Source organism: Takifugu rubripes, chromosome 12, assembly GCF_901000725.2.
Source record: "Takifugu rubripes chromosome 12, fTakRub1.2, whole genome shotgun sequence".
Lineage (NCBI taxonomy): Eukaryota > Metazoa > Chordata > Actinopteri > Tetraodontiformes > Tetraodontidae > Takifugu > Takifugu rubripes.
In genome coordinates this window covers 8,395,374-8,415,491 of record NC_042296.1, presented here as the reverse complement: position 1 = coordinate 8,415,491, position 20,118 = coordinate 8,395,374, and the positions used below count along the sequence as shown (strand labels likewise).

The 20,118-nt window shown below is 49.9% G+C and overlaps 2 protein-coding genes across 14 annotated transcripts; one reads left to right on the top strand and one right to left on the bottom strand.

Annotated features, from left to right (window-relative positions):
* Positions 1-27: 27 nt before the first annotated feature.
* On the bottom strand, positions 28-16,130 carry LOC101071594 (regulating synaptic membrane exocytosis protein 2-like). Of its 10 annotated transcripts, none has more exons than XM_011609233.2 (33): positions 15,952-16,130; positions 15,638-15,781; positions 14,966-14,998; positions 14,637-14,738; positions 13,901-14,111; positions 13,392-13,549; positions 12,313-12,481; positions 12,005-12,239; positions 11,658-11,930; positions 9,631-9,695; positions 9,441-9,557; positions 9,256-9,355; positions 9,046-9,169; positions 8,924-8,964; positions 8,728-8,816; positions 8,618-8,653; positions 7,998-8,128; positions 7,662-7,833; positions 7,329-7,488; positions 7,212-7,235; positions 6,487-6,555; positions 6,217-6,352; positions 4,621-4,791; positions 4,131-4,240; positions 2,427-2,449; positions 2,255-2,346; positions 1,954-2,097; positions 1,600-1,778; positions 1,377-1,512; positions 1,165-1,277; positions 932-1,033; positions 713-852; positions 28-639 (listed from the first exon to the last, which is right to left on the bottom strand). In XM_011609233.2, the coding sequence occupies exons 2-33, from the start codon at positions 15,775-15,777 to the stop codon at positions 454-456; spliced, it is 3,981 nt and encodes a 1,326-aa protein (XP_011607535.2). In that variant the 5' UTR covers positions 15,778-15,781; positions 15,952-16,130; the 3' UTR covers positions 28-453. The 10 variants fall into 10 exon arrangements, with proteins under 10 accessions (XP_011607535.2, XP_029700391.1, XP_029700398.1 ...); XM_029844531.1 differs by having other exon boundaries at positions 15,638-15,778; XM_029844538.1 differs by lacking the exon at positions 4,621-4,791.
* Positions 15,683-20,118, top strand: LOC105417186 (gastrula zinc finger protein XlCGF8.2DB-like). Of its 4 annotated transcripts, none has more exons than XM_029844592.1 (3): positions 15,683-15,817; positions 16,969-17,247; positions 18,404-20,118. In XM_029844592.1, the coding sequence occupies exons 2-3, from the start codon at positions 17,088-17,090 to the stop codon at positions 19,585-19,587; spliced, it is 1,344 nt and encodes a 447-aa protein (XP_029700452.1). In that variant the 5' UTR covers positions 15,683-15,817; positions 16,969-17,087; the 3' UTR covers positions 19,588-20,118. The 4 variants fall into 4 exon arrangements, with proteins under 4 accessions (XP_029700452.1, XP_029700450.1, XP_029700451.1 ...); XM_029844590.1 differs by having other exon boundaries at positions 18,401-20,118; XM_029844591.1 differs by lacking the exon at positions 15,683-15,817 and adding an exon at positions 16,315-16,571 and having other exon boundaries at positions 18,401-20,118.

Here is a 20,118-nt window from a genome sequence, read left to right as displayed (position 1 = left end):
GTCCAGTTAGAACACATTTAGAATCACTGCGTGTTAAGAATTTTTATTTTTAATTTTCTCAAGTTGCTTTATGTTCTAACGTTCCCGTGCAAAAAAACAGAGATCCAGACATCCAGGCTTCTGTCTCCTAGGAAACATGCTTCTTATAGTCACATAGCCTCTGAGGAGCTGCTGTGATTGGGTGGTAAGGTCACATGACCTCACCTTCCTTTTGCAGCCTCCTTTGTTGCACTGCCCCGCCCTCTTTTCCTGCTGGAGCATCTGGGGCGGAGCTTCCTCTTCCTCGGTGACATCATGATGATGATATTACATCATTGTTGTGATGTCGTCATGCAGCATGCAGCAGCAGAGGAGAATCATGGGACTTTTTTAAGACTCCGCCCAACAGAGAGACCCTTCCTGTACCCTCTTGGCCTGTTGCTATGGCGACACAGTTGCTCCGCTCCATTGACACTATGACTTGCCCTCTGCCTCCTTGTTGGTCAGTGGGGCCAAAGCAGGGTCCACCAATGATGTGGCTGGAAACAGTTTAAACCAACCAATAACCATGTTGGATAGATCCAGATCGTCCAATAAGATCTGAGCGGCGCCCATGAAGGATTTGTGATCCATTCGGCCATAATCGCCCCACACGATGATCTGCAGAGAGACACAGCGCAATGACCTCACACCGGTGGACCGTGTGTGTCACCTGTGTGTGTGTGTGTGTTACCTGCAGAACTTTTCCTTCCGGGTGTTCTTCAAACTGAAGCTGTTGCTGATAAAGGGGGTCCAGTGTTTTTCTGGCCAAACGAGTTCGTCTCTTCAACACACACTTCCCGTTATCCATTAGATACACCTTCACATATGGAGCTACACACACACACACACACGCTTCCATGAGGTAAGAGGATTGTGAGTGTATCGTGTACTTGTCTTGTGTATTTTGTACCTGGTGTGTTCTTGTTGCCTTGTTTTCCCACGAGCCCCCGGGCCCGGATCACCTCCACATCCAGGCGCTCCTTCCTGTACACCATTCCGATCTGAATGTCACCTGATATCCAACAGCCGACCAGAGAGCGTCGTGTTAGGTGGCGTCACAGGCAAGTTGTGTTGTGACATCCACATTAATGTTCCAATCCAAAACCAAAAAATAGAATAAGGTATGTTGAGGGATGTGTTTACCCATAGGGGGTGTGGCTAGGGTTTGGCGTCCTGCCAACTGGGCGGGGCCTAAACCCTCCAGGAATCCTGTGAACTGTTTGTCTGATGCCAGCTTCACTCCAGGAAATATCAAACTGCAGAGGTGAAACAAACAGAAGATCAATTCATCGTTCGAGTGTTTGTAGACAGCGAAGAAAGAAGCCACACAAGAGAAAGGGGAGTTTCTTCCGTACGCTCCGGGTTTGGGATCCTCTGCATCCGGGTCGCGGCTCGGCTGCCGCGTGAATCGAGCTTTAAACTCAACAGCCAACCCGGTTTCGACGCTCCTCTGCACAGGAAGTCTCACCGCCTTTTTCTTCTTCTCCTCTTCTGCTCACACACACGGGAACAAAAGGAACTCATTGGACTCACAAACGTGCTGCTACAGAACCTGACGCGGACCAAGAGCCAACCGACCCTCGGGGTTGAGCTGCGAGGCGCTCTGGCTCTTCTTCCCCAGTCCCACCAAGCCCATCATCTTTGCCCCGAAGCTCGAGCGGCGCTTTTTGTCGTCGTCGTCGTCGTCGTTGCGTCCCAGTGAGCAGATCTCGCCACCGACGCTTGACGACTTCGTGATGGGTGCCCCTGCTGCTGGCCTGCAGAGGGAGGGGAACAATGACAGCTATCGTCAACCTGGGGGGGCAGGACCTAAGCGGAGGGGGGGGGGGGCAGGACCCGGGGTGGGGGGGTCACAGCAGCACAGAGGAGGCGGGCAGAATGTCCACTGATGACACGGACAATGACGGATGTCCTCATTGGTCGGTGGCTTACTTTGACGTCTCGGGCGCTGCCTCCTCCCCCTCTTCTCCCTCCTCCAATGATTGGCTCTTTTGCAGAATGGCTCCGCCCTCTGTCTCACCCACTACTTCCTGTGCACCCTCTGACCCCAAGTCCACCGACTGGCCCTCCACCTGGCTGTTTCAGCCAATGAGCATGCAGATAGAAACATGCAGACGTGACAGAATGAAGAGGTCGTGCTCATGCATCACGAGCGCGCAGACGTGCACAACCGCAGCTCCAACACACACAACAGTAAAAACCCCGTTGGCACGGTGACTGCATTTGGCCTCACCTGATCCTAGAGGCAGAGCGGACGTCCACCGACATGGCCGACACCTCGCTGACGTCACTGTCCGATGACTTCAAGGACAGACTGTCCCTCATCTGGAGACGGACACGCGTGTGAGTGGGCGAATGACATCACTGATGTCTTGAGCACTGTGGAGGAGGTTGTGTCTGCTCACCTTTGATGGATCCTTCAGTGTACCTGCACAGAGAGATGATCGTTATTACACATTTCCTGCTGAACAGCATCTTTTCTGTTGACGCCTCCTGACCCAGGGTCAGTTCTCTGGCTATAAATCATGAGTCAAACTGGTTCTAGAGTGTAGACGTTTCCCCCCCACAGGTGGCTTTCATCTCCAGAGAAGAGCTAAGACAGACAGACTCCTAAGGCGGCAGCCGGCACCGAAGAATGCCGCCTCAGCAAAAGCTTCAACCTAAAACACGCGTGAAATCTGTACCTTCTCTGCTCGGTGGAAACACGTCGCCTTCATATGACCAGGATGGGTGGATGAATGATGGATGGATGATGAGTGACAAAGAAAAGAAGGAATAAATGAACAGACCAGCGTCGGAGGGAACTACCAATCCGGGTCTAATTACCATCTCCCAAGACACTGCCTACGGGGGAGGGGCTACCTGACCTGGGGCTGTTTTACTGGTGCTACTTTACCGTTGGCTGTTTTCTTCTGCTGGTCCTCCCACGTGACCTCTGCATGGTGGCAGGGAGACACGATTGGTCAGACCACGTCTGTCTCATGCCAGAACAGTTCAGCGCTGTGAAGCACCTGACATCTACACTTGCCTTTTCTGGTGCCTCCAGGTGTTGCCGAGCGTCTGTCGGGTTCTGCTGGGTTGTGGTGGCGGTGTGACACGACAAACACAAATGAAATGAACGGTGCTGATGGACTCGTTACAGTCTCACACACACACACACTGCTGTATGAACTGTGATACACACCTGGAGTCTGTGGTGGGGCAGGTGAGGGGGAGGGGCTTGGTGTATGTGCAGGTGTAGCAGGTGGCTGAGACTCCACTGAAGGAACTGGTTGGAGGACTGTAGAAGATGGTACAGGTGCAGGAGGAGGAGGTGGGGCTTGGACGGGAGCTGGAGCCGCGGGAGCTACAGGTGCAGGTTTAGCTACAGGTGGAGCTACAGGTGTAGGTGGGGTTATGGGTGGAGCTACAGGTGTAGGTGGGGCTGCAGGTGGAGCTACAGGTGCAGGTGGCACTACAGGTGGAGGTGGGGCTACAGGTGGTGGGGCAACAGGTGGAGCTACAGGCTGAGGTGGCGCTACAGGTGGAGGCGGGGCTACAGGTGGAGCTACAGGTGGTGGGGCTACAGAGGGAGGTGCAGGTTCAGGCTGCTGTAAAGGTGCATTTACTGGTACAACTGGTGTAGGCACATGTGCAAGAGGTTTGTTGGTTCCAGGAGGAGGCGGGGCTTGGATTCGAATGAGAGGTGGCTGGTGATGGTTGACGAGGGGGGGGGGCATGTATGCTGGCAGGCTGAGATGGCAGGTATTTAGTGGGAGGGGCAGGTGGCGCTCCTGAGGTGGGCGTGACCAAAACTGATGGACAGCAGGAGGCACCAAAAATGAAAAGGAAACAACGTTCAGCGAAATGAATGAATGAAAATGAAGAATGGGCTGATGAACGATGACGTGAACTGTGTCAACATGGATCCCATCACCGAAGCACCGAAGCACTGATGATGTGTTGCTTTTAAAGGTTAAAAGATTGAATGAACAAGAGCTTGAAGTCTACTGAGAGTTCCTTTAATCCAAAGCATGCCTATGGACCAACGAATGGCAGGTAAATAAGAACCAACGCGACTGGTCGGCTCGGAGCAGCTCGTTCCCCTGACAGGAAGCTAACAAACATACTTCTGTCTGGAGCTCCTTTGGGTGGGACGATTGGCAGCTGACGACTTCGACGGCCACAGACTGGAGTTCCTGAAGGGCTGGTCTGCGCTGACCCACCTCGCAGGTTTGTTCTGTTAAAGAAAAAACTCATTAACAACATGACCTGTTAAAAAAGGATCACTGTGATGAACTGGGATGCTAGCTGTTGCTAATTTGATGCTAACTGAACAGCAGGTTGGACGTCAATGTTTCCGTGTTTCAAAAGATAAAAAAACTGAGTAACAACAAAGAAATGAAGGACTCATGACCCCAGCGTGCTGTGGAGATAAATGGACCAAATCAAAGCTTCAAACTGGAAAACATGCAAACGGAAAAGTGTTAGTTCACAACATAAACAGAAAGTGTGATGTGTTCAGGACCAGTCGGGAAAAACAGGATGTGGCTTCAAAGAAAACAGGCCTGATTAGGGTTCAGCCACCATGCACAGTGCGAATGATCCGCTGCAGATCACCTGGTCACGCTAGGGGACGGAGGGGCGGAGCGTCTGCAGCCGGGGTGGGCGGAGTCAGCCCGATCAGTGGAATGCGAGCGGGTGTAGACTGGTCGGTCCACCATCGCTCGCTGGTCTGCTGACCGAGAGCGACTGTAATAATACTCCCGCCGATCTGTCTGCCGACTGTACCTGTACAATACCGTGACAACCATGAGGCCTCAGCTCCATGACAACCACATCACCTGCAGGAAGGAGTTGTTAGCGGCAAACTGTGGTGACGTCCGACATGTGGTACCTGCTGAAGGATGTACTGTTAAAGAGGAAGCTGAAGGCCAACACTGCTGTCCAGGGGGGGGTCTGCTTGGACAATTCTAAACTCCCACAACGACAAAAGACGCGCTAGCACAGGAGCTAACATGGTATCTAAACCAAGACATTTGATTACCTCAGCAGTTCCTCATCAAAGGCATCAGGTTCATGTGGGAAATCAGGAATGAAGTCCTGACTGGAGAACAGAAACAGGTCAGCTGTCCGACCAATCAGAACCCTGCAGATAAGCTAGCTGAGAGCTAACCGGCTACATTCTACACGAGCCCCGGGCATACCTGAAGTCCTCACAGCTCCCGTTCATCGTATGGTTTGTCCAGGGAGTTTGGTAAGGACCATTAAAAACTCTTCATACAGAGACAGAGAGAGAGATCAGCGCAGGTACAACCACCACGGCTACCATGGTTACCACCACTATTACTGTTGTTGCCTCTACAGCTTTAGTACCTTTCATGGGAATCGAGAGAGTAGCCATGAGACATTCTCCTCAGTGTTCTCCTGGATACAGAGATACAGTCAGACAACAGTGGCAACCAGTGCCCCCAGTACTACGACCTGTACTACAACACTGGGAAACTCACTACTGCTACAGCCAGTCCAACCAGTAGCAGCCCTCAAACTGTGCTCTATAACAGCATTATGCACCCAACAGTACTACAAGTAAAGCAGCCGGTCAGCTGACCTATTGACTCCGCCCCTTTACCTGTCCAGGCTGTTGCACTGGCCAGCATCCGAGTACGCTCGACTGAGTTTGGAGTCTCGCAGCAACCGCACGGCATCCTCCCGGTACAACGGGTACAGAGGGTTACCGCTGGCAACCAGACAGAGTGACAGTGATGTAACAGGATGCCGAGGCTTCCCTGGATGCTGATTGGCTGCTCATTTAACCTTAAACCATAATGTTGCGTGATTGCTTTGAGTTCAGTGACAACAAAGACAAACATGTCAAACAGCCCTGCTGGGGGCAGCAGGATGGTTCCCGACCCCCCCCTCCTAAAAGCATCTATTGGCTCCAGTCCGTTAGGGTTTGCTATAAAAAAAACAGCTCAAGAATTTCCAGCTGAGGACCGGGCAGCACCAGAACCTGTCAGAACAATCATCAGAACATGATGGGATAGAAAAGGCGTGAGCAGATGCAGCAGCCATCTTTGTTCAGATCAACAGTCCGTAGAGAAAAACGATCACAAGTGGACTTCAGCACCGGTTTGTTAAAAACTTCGGTCTCATGGTGAAACTTTCAACGTCATCGTTTCAAACCCAAACGATGAGAACCGCACTGCCGCGTACCTCTGAGGTGGCGGTTGACTCGGCGACCGTGACCTCATCCGCACCATGTCGGAGCGAGAGCTGTGGTTACCCATCATCCCCTGCTCCGGCACCGAGAGGGTGGAGCTATGGAAGTCCCGCCCATTCTGCCTGTAGTCTGGACAGAAAGTTCTCGTTAGACCAACACCAAGGTTTTTATTTGAGGCTGTTTAAAGTTCTCCTTAACCAGAACAAGTGAACTGATGTTATGAACCAGAACATTTAACAGAAGGCGTCAGATATGACGTTCACCTGATATCACCCCGATTCCGTCTTCACAGTCATAATCTGAGAACTCGCTGTCACTGATCCTCTGAGACCCTGCAGAGAGACACAGAGCAGCTTTAAGCCTGTAAGCAGCTTCACTTTAATCTGCCACACAAAGATCAACTAATCCAACACACCAGGAACAACAAAAGAACCAAGCATGCAGAATTATGGAACTATGAACAATTTGGGTTGGATCAGATCTCATCAGTCTTTCATGTACAGGCAGAACTTCTGATGTCACCTCCTAAACCTTTAAAGAACTTTTGTAGTGCTGGAGAAACAAGCGGAACCCGAAACAATTCTTAACAAAATCACTTCTTTGAGGTAATTGGAACCAGGGGGAGGTCCAACGTCAAGAACCCACAGCATGGAACCCTCACCAGTAACCTCAATGAACCTCCGGATTAAACTCCCAAGTTCTTTTCGTAATCATCTCACAAACTGTCTGTGGAGCCTTCACATTAGATTTAAAACTCAAAATACTTGGAACCACCCAGACGGTGGAGCATGAGCCTCTGTTCTTCTGGGTTCCATCTACACATTTAAGAATCTCGAGTCTCAGCGGATCATCAGCTGTCCGGTCACAATTAAGGAACATTCTAAAAGAGCTGTCAAAATCTCCGGGGAACACTGAAGAACCCAGAACAACCAATCGAAACCCTGGAACAGCAGGGAAAAGCCAGACTAACAGGGACAGGTGTTATTACCTGAGTTATAGAACGGACCTTTGTCTGGTGAGAATGATGGAAGAAAAACAAAAGAAAATCAACAAAAAGCAAAGAATAAATACAGCAAGCAGTAGTGTGTGTGTGCGTGTATCGTACTCTGCAGCCTTCTGCTGCTCAGAGTGTCTTCGGGCTGCAGTACTCTCCTCTGCAGGTAGGGGGAGGCGTTAGGCAGCGGCAGAGAGGAGACGTCGTGAAGCTGCAGCTTGTACCAGTGAGGCTGGTCGTCCAGCAGCGCTGAATCCAGTTCTACCAGGACCTGAAGAGGGAGCATAGCAAGGTCTCAGCATGACAGAACGGGACATTCTACCAGCTGACAGAGGTCCCACGGGGCGAGAAGGACCAGTTATGGCCCAGAACACAGAGGCAAAGAGCTTTAAAATGTTTTAAAAATGTGTTCTGGGCATCGCTGGGTATTGTCCATGTTCTGACCTCTCCTAGGAACTGGCTCTCTTCCTCACGGACCCGGGCCTGGTCCCAGACCGTCAGCTCCAACAACCGCTCTTTGAATTCGCGCTGATGGACCGGAGAGTACATGAAGGTCTGGTTCCACCGAGGTTCCACCGATTTCTTTACCGTCTTTGTTCTTCTCTTACTCTTGTCACTACAAAATGCAGGAGATGATGAAGGAGACAGAAGCAGAACGGTTGAGGAACCAGGACGCTGTGTGGATGTTCTTTGATGGTTCCATCAAGTGTTTGCAGACTAATTTAATCATGAAATGCAACAAAACAGGAAATCTAAAACAACCAGAACCGGGCTCTCTACCTTCTGTCAGGCAGGAAGTAGATCTTGACATAAGGGTTCCGCGGTCGGCCATCGTCCCGGACAGGAAGTTCTTTGGCTCCAAGCACGGTGACGATCAGCTGATGACCAACTTTGTCGTACCACAGCTTCAACTGCAAAAGACAATCAGGGTTAAAATGGGGACCGGACCACCCACAGCAGAACCAGGCAGGATCCAGAACCCAGGAGAAGCTGTGACAGCTGACAACACGACAAACGCAGTTCACGGGACTCTGGCAGAACCGCACATCAGCAGGGCTCTGGAGACCTTTGCAAGACCCTACAGGAACCAATTCAAAGAAAGTTCTTGTAGAACTACAGAAGAACTGCAAAGAAATACTGTACAAAGGAGCAGTGCAGCCACACAGAACCAAACCAAATCATCTCAATCTCAGACTGGAAGAGTGGAACCGTAACCCCTGAGCGGACCTGAGTTCACCAAAGAGAACTTAAGGAACCTCAAACAACACTGGAAAAATAATCCCAAATCCTCCAGTATCTACATCTACCAGACACCAGGTCACCGACTGGGGGCGGGGCCTAAACTGCACTATCAACTAACGCAAGAAGGACGCGTCACTCCTCTAAAGATCTACAGTTACCTGAATTCTGGGAACGAGCGGACGCCTGCTCACAGTCTGAAACACACATCACCATAGCAGTTAACTGTGGGCTGACTGGTGGCGACGCAGTGCATGCTGGGTATACTCACAGAGACCTGCCCGGCCAGAAAGCTGGGGCTCATGGGAGACGTGATGGAGATGGAAGGGCCAACTTTCTGTGAGTCAAAGGAACTGGAACCTGAGGAACAAGTTTACATATTAAATTAATGAGCTTAATTTCCTGTCCACTCAGATTTAAGTTGGCTTGGAAGAACACGGAACACGTCCCGTGCAGGACGAACTCACTGGAGTTGAGCTGAAGGTGGCTGCCCTCTCTGGGAACGTCTCTGCGGGACAGATGTTAAAAAACAGGACATCACCAGATTATTGTGGCGGAGCATCTGCACACTCAGAACCACCAGACACACCTGGCTTGACGGGAAACCACCAGCTCCACCTGAGGTTCCGCTTTGGACTCAAGGATGATGTTGTAAACCTCATTAAAAGTTGCGCCTTGAAGAACGCGGCCGTTCCACTCAAGAACCTGATCCCCTGAAATCAGACACAACTGTTCTCAGACAGAACCAGACACATTGAGCGAGAGTGTCGAGCTCCTGTGTGCTGCCTCCAGCCTGTACCTGGTCTCAGGCGGCCCACCGTGTCAGCCAGACTTCCTCGCTTCACTTTAGTGATGAAGGCGCAGAGCCGGCCGGACTCTGTCATCTTCCCTCCGACCACCTGAAGAACAAAAAAAAAAAGACGTGAAGGAGACCCCGGCTGCACGCCAGCAGGGCGTCGGTGCTCCACGCCAGCAGGGAGTCACCTTTAGTCCCAGCAGCGCTCCGGCGTCCGCAGGAACCGTCCCGTCCTTCATCCTCTTATTCAAGAGAATTCGGCCAATCAGACGCTCTCCATCCTTGGACGGTTGCCAGGTGACCGGCTGATGAGGAGAGTGGCGTCAGCAGATCTGCTGTTTACACTTTCTGAACCACTGTGTGATTTTGTACTCGTACCGTGGAGGTGGGCACGCCCTCGCCGTGCCAGGCGCCATGGTCCCACCAATGGGTGTCCATGTCTCCTAGCAACAGAAATCAGCTGCTTTCACATTCATTCTAGAAGACATCAGCATCATGAACGTTACCGCCAGGACACGTCCAGTGTTCTGGGCACCACATGGACATTTGGGTCGTCTCACTGGGATTCATGGAATCTTTAGTATGTTTTTACTGGGTGGGTCCTCAAAGTACGGGGAGGTTCTGATCTGGTTCTACGACATGAACTATTCTGATGGCATCACAAACTGCAGAGTGTGGATTCTGGAGGTTCTAAAAGGGACATGACATGGGAATCTTGACACTGTGTGTCTCCAGAAATATTCTGAATCTGAAGCGGATCCGGAGCCACTCTTAAAGTCCTCATCCTCCACCAGCGTTCTTGGTTCTTCTGAAGCTCTAGAAACTTACAATGGGCTTCTAGGATCCAGGAACATTTCAGAGCTAAAGAATAAACAGGGTTCTAAGCATTTGAGATGTTCTGAAGCACCGGGGGGGATCTGAACAGCTCCAAACCATTTAAAGATGTAGATTCTGAATCTGCTTGACTTCAAGAAGGATCAAAGACTTTGTGGAGGTTCTTAGGTCACAGCCCACAGATGTTTTTAAGCTGAAGCAAAATGACCTGAATCTAGAGGATGGTTCTGTAGAAGGTTCTGAAGCTTCAGGATAGAAGATGACGGGGAGGAGGAAGAGGAGTACCTGTCCTTTTTTGCTCCTCCTGTGGCTGTGGGTTCTGTGTGCCCTGAGCTCTGCCTGCAGGCTGGAGGGCTGTTCATGCCTGTCCGTAAGGAGATTAACAGAGTCTAAAGGCTCAACTCATCATTTCCCTTCACGTCTTTTACAAACGTTCTGCACGGACAGTGAGACGACCCGGCCACTTAACCAGCCATTAGCTTGGTAGCCTGAGTTCTTTGATGAAGGTGGTTTAGAGGTGGATCATGGTGGTCCGGCACTTCTGACCCCGCCCCCTTTGCAGCTTTCCACCAGATCACAGTGGGGAAAAATCCCACAGGTCTCCCTGGTTTACTGGGAAATCTCCTGAATCACAGGAAGCTGAAGAGTCCTCAAAGTGCAGGAAGGTTCTGAAGCGCTGTCAGGTGCAGACATGTTCTCCCCGGCAGATTCTATTCTTGGTTCTGCAGCGTGACTCCAGAAGCAGGCTGGGTAATCCGCACTCTCCACAGTTAGTCCGACTGAATGAGAATGTTGCAGCTCCGGAACAGCCAGAACATCGGTTCTGATGGTTCCACAGGTGGGTTCCGCAGGGCTACTCAGTGATTAGAGTCTCCTTATTCTGGGTTCTGTTCAGATGTTTACAGAACAGCAGCAGCGGAGATTATGAGCCGTTCTATCATCCTTTCAGACCTGAGGGGAGGAGCCAAACCCTTCTGGGCCAATCAGAGCTCCTGAACTTATTTGCGCTCACGTCTGCTCCAATGGCGGCGAAAGCAGAGATTAACTGGCCGACATGACACCTGATTTCCTGACAGATGACCAGCAGCAACTTTAACAAGCTGAGCAACGTAGAACATTCGGTAACACGGGAGAACCCTGTCAGATCCATCAGAAACTGCGTAGCGACAGTAAAACCAGGAGGATCTCTGCGGTCACAGCAGAGAACATCAGAACATGAGACGGGTCCTGTAGAACTATTAGAGAACACGAGGAAAAAACACCAGCCAACATATTCAGCTGTTGTTTCCCCTCCTCGGAAGCTCAGAAGTTCACAGTGTTCCGGAGGAAACCTTCTAGTGGTGGCTAGTGGAATTACAACCCGGTAGATCTTCTCCAGGTTTATCTGTAAGACGATTATCACACAGAGCCAATTATTGTCTGTGAGAACAAGAACACCCACTCGTGGTCTCCTGTTCTCTCTCAGACACTGCTAGAACCTCAGAACATCAGCCTGCGATGATGTTCTTTTAAGCTTTGATGCTTCTTTTCTGTACGATAGCGCTGGTGTAGGTTAGCGGTGAGCCACTCACGGTCGTGCTCCTCACAGCTGGTGTACTCTGGCGTGGTGGCCAGCTCGTCCTCGGAGCTGCTGAAGCTGCCAATCACGTGCATCTTCGCCACCGCCCGCGCCCGCTGTGCTGCACTCTCATAGGCTGGCTTCCTCCTCAGGGTGGAGTTTGGGTCTAGGTGCTGAGGGCTGTGGCGTGGGGACGTGGGGCTGCTGTGACTGGCTACCCGGTCCACTGACAATGACCTGGGACCCACAGAACCAACCGCTCCCCGAGGGTAACCCTGACGGAGAGCTGAGGAGGAAGCGCTTTATCACTGACAGGCTGTTCTGTGTGGGCCTGCGATGGCGGGTCAGGTGTCTTCCTACCTGTGCGTCTCGGGGTCAGGTGTTCGGGCACGGCGTTCGCCAGTGAGACGTCACTGTGCCGCCGCTGGTGGCGGACCCTCCCCACTTGTGCCAGCATCCTCATGGCCTCCTCGCTGGGCTGCGGCTTTACCGGGTAACGTGCCAGATTTGGGTCACTACGGTAACGAGCCTGAAATTCCTCCTCCTGGCGCCGCCGACGCTCACGCTCATCCTGGACCTGGTCCAGGGGGTGGTCCTAGTCCAGAGGAGAGGAATATCTCTCAGAGAAAGACACCATAAAACCTAAATATTTATGTTCAGGGTCTCACCTGGGAGTGCCAACGACCCCGTCCATCTCTGATTGGTCGCCTCCGGCCCTGAAACTCCTCCTCCCTGTTACCATGGTAGCCGTGTGGCGGGCGTAAGCGGTGGTCGGAGGGCGAGCGAGGCATCCTGCCGTCCGCACCATCATAATACGACCCACAGGGGCTCAGCTTCCTGCGTCAACAGGTAACACTGATGTTAGACAGGCTGCATCGGTCCGTTTGGAGCATCATGTCAGCGCGTTCTCTCTCCCTCACACAGACTTATAACGCAGATCTGATTAATAACTGAAGCTCCGCCCCCATTGTGTGTTATCAGCCCACATGTTTATGTGTGCGTCTGTGTACCTGCCACTTTACTGCTAGTCAGCTGAATGCAGTCAGAACTACTAAAAAAAATGGAACACAGAAAAAGAACCTGACTGCAAAATCACAGAAGACTTCATGTACGTTAGCTTCAATCACGTTTGTCTGCGTGTTCCTGGATGTTTCAGCCTCTTTATCATTTCTCCGAGCCTGTATGTTGGCCTATTTCAACATGTGGAAGCATGTTGGCTTTTAACATGCATGTATTGTTAGCATGTATGTTACCCTCTTTTAGCGTGTGCCCTGAGCCTCTTTAATATGCCTTTGCTTAAAATATTACATACTTTAGCCTAAATTTAGCATGTGCTGCAAGCTGATAGTAAAAAATACCTCTTACAAGGTTTCACATTTATGTGAGTCTAATTACAACTGTACGTTGTCACCATGTTTAAGCGCATGCGTTAGCCCGTTTAAACTTGTGTTAGCCTGCCTGTCTGATTCTGTTAGCCTGTGTTTATTTTAGCCAGTGTGTGCAGCTTTATTTAGCAGTAATCCTCTTGCTTTTAATCAGTTAATATGATTACAGAAGAGTGTGTGTGTGTGTGTGTGTGTGTGTGCATCTGTTTGTGCATGTGTGATGGAGGTGAGAAGGTAATTAACTGACTAATTAAGCTAATTACCAGTCAGTTTTTGATAAGGTTGAGCTGATGATGATGATGATGATTATGATGATGATGATGAGGTTCAAAGGTTGTTGGCTTCATACGGGTTCTACTCACTGCTGTGTGGCTCCATTGCTCAGGGGTCCAGTGACCCCTGACATCACCTGTGTAGGTGGATTTGGAATCCCTGGAGAACTGTGGTCGGTGGAATAAAAGTCCCCCGACTGAGTGAGGATGTCCTGTTTCTTCCTGCAGACGTTACAAACCCACATCACCTGAAATCATTAACAAGACTGATTCATTTGAGGTTTGACTCTTCCTTGGAACAAATAAGGAGCTCAAAACATTTGTTGTAAAATAGCTGAACATAAAATATTTCCCCGTGAGGTGCAACAGTGACCAGTAGAGGGCGGTGTAAGATCGGAATCCAGACTTTTATTTTGACAAGTTTCTTCCTGCGTTATTGCTATGAGGAGGTCTGGTGTGTTATGGGTAATGAAGTCTTTTGATGCAGTTTTTAAATCAGCAATACGCAATAATTGTAAAAGATCCAAAGTGTGTTAAATGTAATATTTAAGAATATAGTCAGATGCTTTTAAAATAATATAACGCACACATTTTCTGACCTTATTGGCTCTCAGGGAGACACGCCCCCCACAGCGGGCACAGAAGCGGCTCTGGCAGTAGCAGCAGGCATGGCCGCAGCCGTCGGCAAACTTTGTTTTGAGGCAGACTCCGCAGGTAGCCGACTCTGTCCTGGACACCTGTGCACCCTGAGACTCGTCCCCCAGCTTCTTCACCTGGTCCTTGTACTGCTTAAACTGCTGATGTAACTTCCTGTGGGGTAGACGGGGTGGTTAAGTGATTTGTGCTAACATTCCAACATCATCAGGGTAAATATGCAGTTAGACGCCAGGTTTGGTCACGTGAACCAACACGTGAAACTGGAAATCATCCAGGTGCGCAGGAAGTTAAAGACAGACAGGAAACTCCGCCTTCCACAGGTGAGGAGGAGGAGCAACAGCCAGAATCCTCATGTTAACAGATCACTTTCATGTTAACAGATCACAAATATAACCAGGTTCCAACCGATTATCTTCCAGGTGGTCCTCTGATACAGAGCAGAACTTTCCACCGACCACCCTGCTAACTGACCTCTGACAACCCTCAAAGGTCATCTCACACCTCCACCACCTACACAGCAATAGCTTCTACGTCTGCATGACTCCACCAGTGCGTCTCCATCAAAGCGATATGGGAAATGTCGGTTTGGAAAACAGACGATGAAAACAAAAATTCACACGAACAACGAAAACAACCGTGAGGACAAACGTTACAGGCTCTTTTCTTCCTGTTACTTACGTCTGCGCGTCTTCGTCAGTCGGACTTTTAACGTGCAGAACCTCAGACACATTGGCCGCAACATTATTGACCAACTGACTGAACCCTGAGAACGGGCTCCACCTGTCCAGGTAACACAGACAGTCAGCTGACACGGGCAGAAGGCATCAAGATCAGTCCACCATCCTGGGCAGCTGTGTCCAGTTCAGAATGGAACTGGGAACCAGTTCTGATGAACCCATGGATTGACTGAGGTTTCCAGTTTGAGAACTGTAAAAACTTGTCTACTATAAAGAAGGTTGGGGGACAGGTGCACGCTGGGAAATGTAGTTTTTGATTAAAGTACTTACAAGGTGGGCGAAGGCTGCACTTGCTCCTCATCCCTACAGGTATGTCATGATGATGACGAAGATGGTGATAATCAAGAACATAACATAAAAGATGAAACACAAAATAAAATAAAACATAAGAAACACAAACTCACATACAGGATCCTCCCCTTACATAAAATCTCACTAATGAATTAATTTAGGTGGCTGAATACAGAACATGACCTCACCGTGACCCCAAAACAAGTAAAAGGGACGATGATAGACTGGGCATATAAGAAACGGGTCAATGATTGACCATCGACTAACTTTTCAGTTTGCATCTTTACACAAACAGGAAATTGGAGCAACCTTCACAGTAAAAGTCACTCGAAAACATACAGCAGTTCAACAACAAATGTAGATCCACCGACCAATCAGGGCTCAGACAGATGGATGTGGGCGGAGCCTGGTGGGGCTCACACACCTGTCTCAGCAGGTAAGGCCCATCAGAACACTTCACTGTTGCAGCTTTACGATTCGAGAGGGACAGCAGGTCAAAGGTCACCTTCACTTCCTCACATGAAACCCCACCCTCTGAAGCTGGGTGAACTGGGAATTGTTGGCGCTGCTTTTATTCTATGAACGACTGATCACAGGCGATCGATAAAACGGCACGTGGCGCCCGGGTCAGCCACCGTCACTCCACCTTACTTTAGCATGCTCTGCTCCTTCTCCTCCTCCTTCCGCTGCCGCTCCATCACTGACAGGATGATGCTCCGCTCCTCCTCCGTCAGGTGGCTCAGGTCCGGCATCTCCGGGCCCGACCCGGCCCCGGCGGGCGGTCCGGACATCCTGCTGGAGGCGGATGGGATCGGCGTCACAACACCACCGGTAAACGCGATGACCATAAAGCTGGTTTATTGATCGAGTCCGGGTCTGTGGTCGCGCCGCAGCGTTCGGTGAGCCGCCATCAGAACCTCCACCTGTTTACCCCTCTCTAACATCCTCCACCCGACGACACTCACCGACACACGGCCGGCCTCCCCTCCTGTTTACACCGTCGTCATGGCGCCTCCTCCGTGTATCAGCGGCGGCGGCTCCGGTCGGTTCTCCTCCATCCCGCGGGTGCTTCTCTCATCCTCTGCGGGGTACCAGCACGTCCCGCTCGGTGTCCTCCCGCAGCTCCTTGGCTGGTCCGTCACGGTGATAATGGACGAAGGGGAGGAGACGGCGCGAGAAAACAATTACATCCGCCATAGGCTGAGAGCTGACGGGGCGGGGCCAAGATGTGACGTCACGCTGCACGACAACGATCAATAGAGGGGGTCCGCGAGAGATAATCACGTGCCGTCGGACTGATCAATACATCATTTAAGTGACACGTCGGGTGTCGATTACCTAACCAGTTCGATTTTCTTTTGACACAAGAGGGAAACTAAACGTAATCAAGACAGAAATAACCCGCACGTGACTGTGTGACGTCACTGCGACGAGACGCCGTTCACACCGTGTGCGCGCGCGCGTGTGTGCGTTCTTGCCATTTAACCCAGGTTCCACTGAAGCTGTGAAGGTATTATTGATCAGTTCTGTGTGGGGAGACCTTCAGAAGAAGTTTCTGTTGGAGCCCAACTGTTGGAGGGTTGAAGTATGTCTCAGCCTTGAGTTTATAAAGCCGGTGGTAAATCCCTACACCGGTAACATTGTGTTTAAATGCCAAATATAACAATCTAATACACTGTACTGTTTTTATGGTTTACTCAATTTTTATTTTTTTATTAAATTATGTTCTATATTAATATGGATTTATTCGAAGTTAAAGAACACTTAACGTCCATTCAGTTTAAAAACCTTTTGAAAACACTTACCACCCCTGTGCAGAAGGGGGCGCTCTACAGACTTAACGATGACGTTATGTCACATCTTATGAATTAATTAAAACAAAACTTGACGTCATTGTGACCATTTTGGTCTGTGAATGTGTGAAAATGTGCGGGTAAAGATGTCTAAAAATTATTGTGTGGCTTTAACTTATTTCCACGTAGCGACGGGGCTGACCGGAAGCTAGCGGCGACGGGGCTGACCGGAAGCTAGCAGCGACGGGGCTGACCGGACGTTAGCATCACAGTGCTAATCAAAACAAGGAAGTCGTGACAGGGCGAAAATGTCCATAGCTCAGATCTTAAGGTCGTTGGTGAAGCAGCGACTGGCCGCAGCTGCTGAGGAGATATGTGGACTTGTTGAAAGAACCTTAGCAGAGTACGAGGAGGAACGTGGTCGTTCTAAAGAGGAGAACCAGCGGCAGCTCCGTTTACACAGAACAGGTTCGTTCAGCTTCTGGCTGCTGGACTTCTGCTCTCCATCTAAACGCTCCTTCGGTTCTGAATGTCTACAAACACAGTAGAAGTCCAGTTGATCTGGATTGGAGCATTTGGCGTGGATGGTTGAGAACCTAAATTAACCTGTAACATTGTACTGTAAGTTTATATGTAAGATTATTAACATGCAAGTTCTGGTGTAACTGGCCTCAGGACAGCCCAGACACAAAAGAGCTGATGTGTTTCAACAGGGCTTAAACCCTCCCTAGATCCCTGTCAGTGAGAAGCATCTGGTGTCAGAGGTCAACCATTTACATCCACTATTTGTGTTCTCTGCACACGCACTCATCATGTCGCACATCCATGATGGAGTTTGTGACCTTTCATGGGGTGATGCCAGCAAACACCAAAGATGGAGATGTCTTTTAATTATTTGTCCTCAGTTCCATAGACACATTAAACACAAATAATGTTAATGTAGCTAAGTAATAAAGATTAATACTTAATATTTTCCAAATTCTCTAAACTGGTGATCAAGTCCAGACTGATACATGAACTGGTTTTAATGGGACAGACACGATAAGATCTTAGTCTTAGACAGTAGTCTCATTTATGTGCAATTTTATAGTTTTACCAATAAGCAGATACAAACACAAAACATCCCACCTGTGCATTTAGCAGATCAGAACAGAACTAAAAGTCAATTTAATCACCTTAACTGGTTGGCGCTTCATTCACTGCTCTTTTTGCTGTAAAGGTGTTATAGTTTTACCTGTAAATGTGTAAACTTGTTGTTTTTTTTAATTGTTGCTGTTAAACTCTGTGATTAATTCAATGCACGTCCTTTGTGTTTTCCGTTTGATAATCTTCCCCATATGGACCCAGTTTGGTCTGTAGCTGCTCCTGCAAATTTATGCTAACTTTGATGTATCTTGCTGTGGAATGACAAATAAAGCTTTTTTATTCTTAATGCAGTAATGAATCTCTCTGTCGCTCTGTTTCCACATCTGAACCACATTTAAATGGATGTTAGCGCTGCACCAAAGCATTTTCACCTTAAATACTTCAGATAATGATCATGATGATGAATTGTTCATGTGGCTTTAGCTCAAGAGTTCTTGTTTTTTTCTTTTGCTTCTCTTTTTTTTTTTTTTTACAGAAGACCAGGAACCATCCTTGAAAAAAAATGCTTTCTCTGTCCAGAAAGACTGGAGCTCCAGTCTGGACCCAGAACCTTCCCACACCAATGTGGAGCATTGGATGAGTCGAGACAGCTCCGAGGAGGCTGAAATCACAGTAAAGGTTGAAGATGAGGATGATGAAGATCCCCAGGTTTCGCAGACGAGACCAGAAGCGCTTGGAAACAACGGTGGAGCCATCAGCTCAGAACCAGGTTCCCGTTCTTGTCCTGTCGGCAGGACAGAAAGTTTGTCTGGACCTGAGACTGAAGACAGTGATGTTGGCTGGAAGGAGACCACAGAACATCAGATAGGTCTAAACTTTGTGGAAATCCCGGTGAGAGATGCAGGTCCTGATGTCAGGAAAAAGCCTTTCCACTGTTCTGAATGTGGGAAGAGATTCACCCGAAACTCTCACCTGAAGAGACACATGAGGATTCACACGGGAGAGAAACCCTTCAGCTGCTCTTTCTGCAGCAGAAAATTCACCCAGAAGATCGGTCTGGACAACCACCTGACCACTCACACGGGAGAAAAACCACACGGCTGCTCCCTCTGCAGTAAACGTTTCTCACGAAGCGACTCTTTAAAGATCCACATGAAGATCCACTCGCGGAAAACCCCCTTCACCTGCAGAATGTGTGACAGGAAAAGTGCTTTAGCTCCTCCTGGTACTCACCGGTGCATCGGCCCTCAGCCTCTGCAGCTCCAGCAACTCTGGAGCAACCAGAGAACAAAGCAGCTCCACGGCCTGGAGGGTGAGGACATCACCACATTCACCTTCACCGGTGCCCCTGTGAAGAGTGAAGATGCTCACGAGGAAGAGCCTCAGTCTTCGCAGACTGTAGAGGTGGAAGCTGATGGAGGGCCAGGACCATTCGGGAGCCCAGCTTTACAATGCGCCACTCAGCAGAGAGAAGGTTGTTGGGAACCTGACAGCAATGAGTGCGATGATCGAGGCGACGTCTGTGAGGAGAGACCCTTCAGCTGCTGTGAATGTGGAGAAACGTTTGGCCGGAGGTTCAACCTGAAGAGACACATGGGGACTCACGCAGGAGAGACACCGTTCGTCTGTTCAGTCTGCGGTCAGAGTTTCAAACAAGGGCAGAATCTGATGAAGCACATGAGGGTCCATGAGGGGACGTCCTCACAGCTCTCCCGTTGGTAGGGACCAATCAGTTGCAGCTTCAGCGCAAAGGTGGTGGAGGACACCACCAGCCAGTGGCTGAAGAAGGCTGAAGACTCTTCTGAAGGCGATGAGTGAGCTCAGGCCTGAAGGTGGAGCCTGGTGCTGCACCACCCCCTGAGGAGTCACACCTCTGAAAGGTTCTGGCATCAGTCACAGCGGAGTCCGCTCTAAGAACGAGGGTATAATAAGGCTGGACACTGAAGAACATCCTCAGGTTCAGGTAAAAACCTGGCAGGAAGCTTCAGAGTGAGAAACAGGTGTCGAAATGGATCAACTGAAATTTCCATGAACATTCAACATTACCTGTAAGTGACCTGATCCCAAACTGGGATTTATGGTTTCAGCAACAGTATCACATTTAAACCACCACCTGCAGCCTCACGGCCCAGAATTCTCTGGTTCACAACTGAACCTGACCGGACAGTGACCGGATCACAGCCTCGCCGTGATGTCATCGGGAGGTCACATGATCGCCAAAGGACTAAGAGGATTAGCGGTTCCTGTTTTCAT

Bases quoted from the DNA above. Each gene is read 5' to 3' on its own strand.
- LOC101071594 (XM_011609233.2), bottom strand. From the start codon at position 15,777: ATGTCCGGACCGCCCGCCGGGGCCGGGTCGGGCCCGGAGATGCCGGAC. The intron at 9,696-11,657 runs GTGAGTGGCTCA...TTCTGTTGCTAG, and splicing joins CAGCTGTGAGGAGCACGACC to GAGACATGGACACCCATTGG. The intron at 2,347-2,426 runs GTGAGCAGACAC...GTCCGTCTCCAG, and splicing joins CACTGAAGGATCCATCAAAG to ATGAGGGACAGTCTGTCCTT.
- LOC105417186 (XM_029844590.1), top strand. From the start codon at position 17,088: ATGTCCATAGCTCAGATCTTAAGGTCGTTGGTGAAGCAGCGACTGGCC. The intron at 17,248-18,400 runs GTTCGTTCAGCT...TTTTTTTTACAG, and splicing joins GCTCCGTTTACACAGAACAG to AAGACCAGGAACCATCCTTG.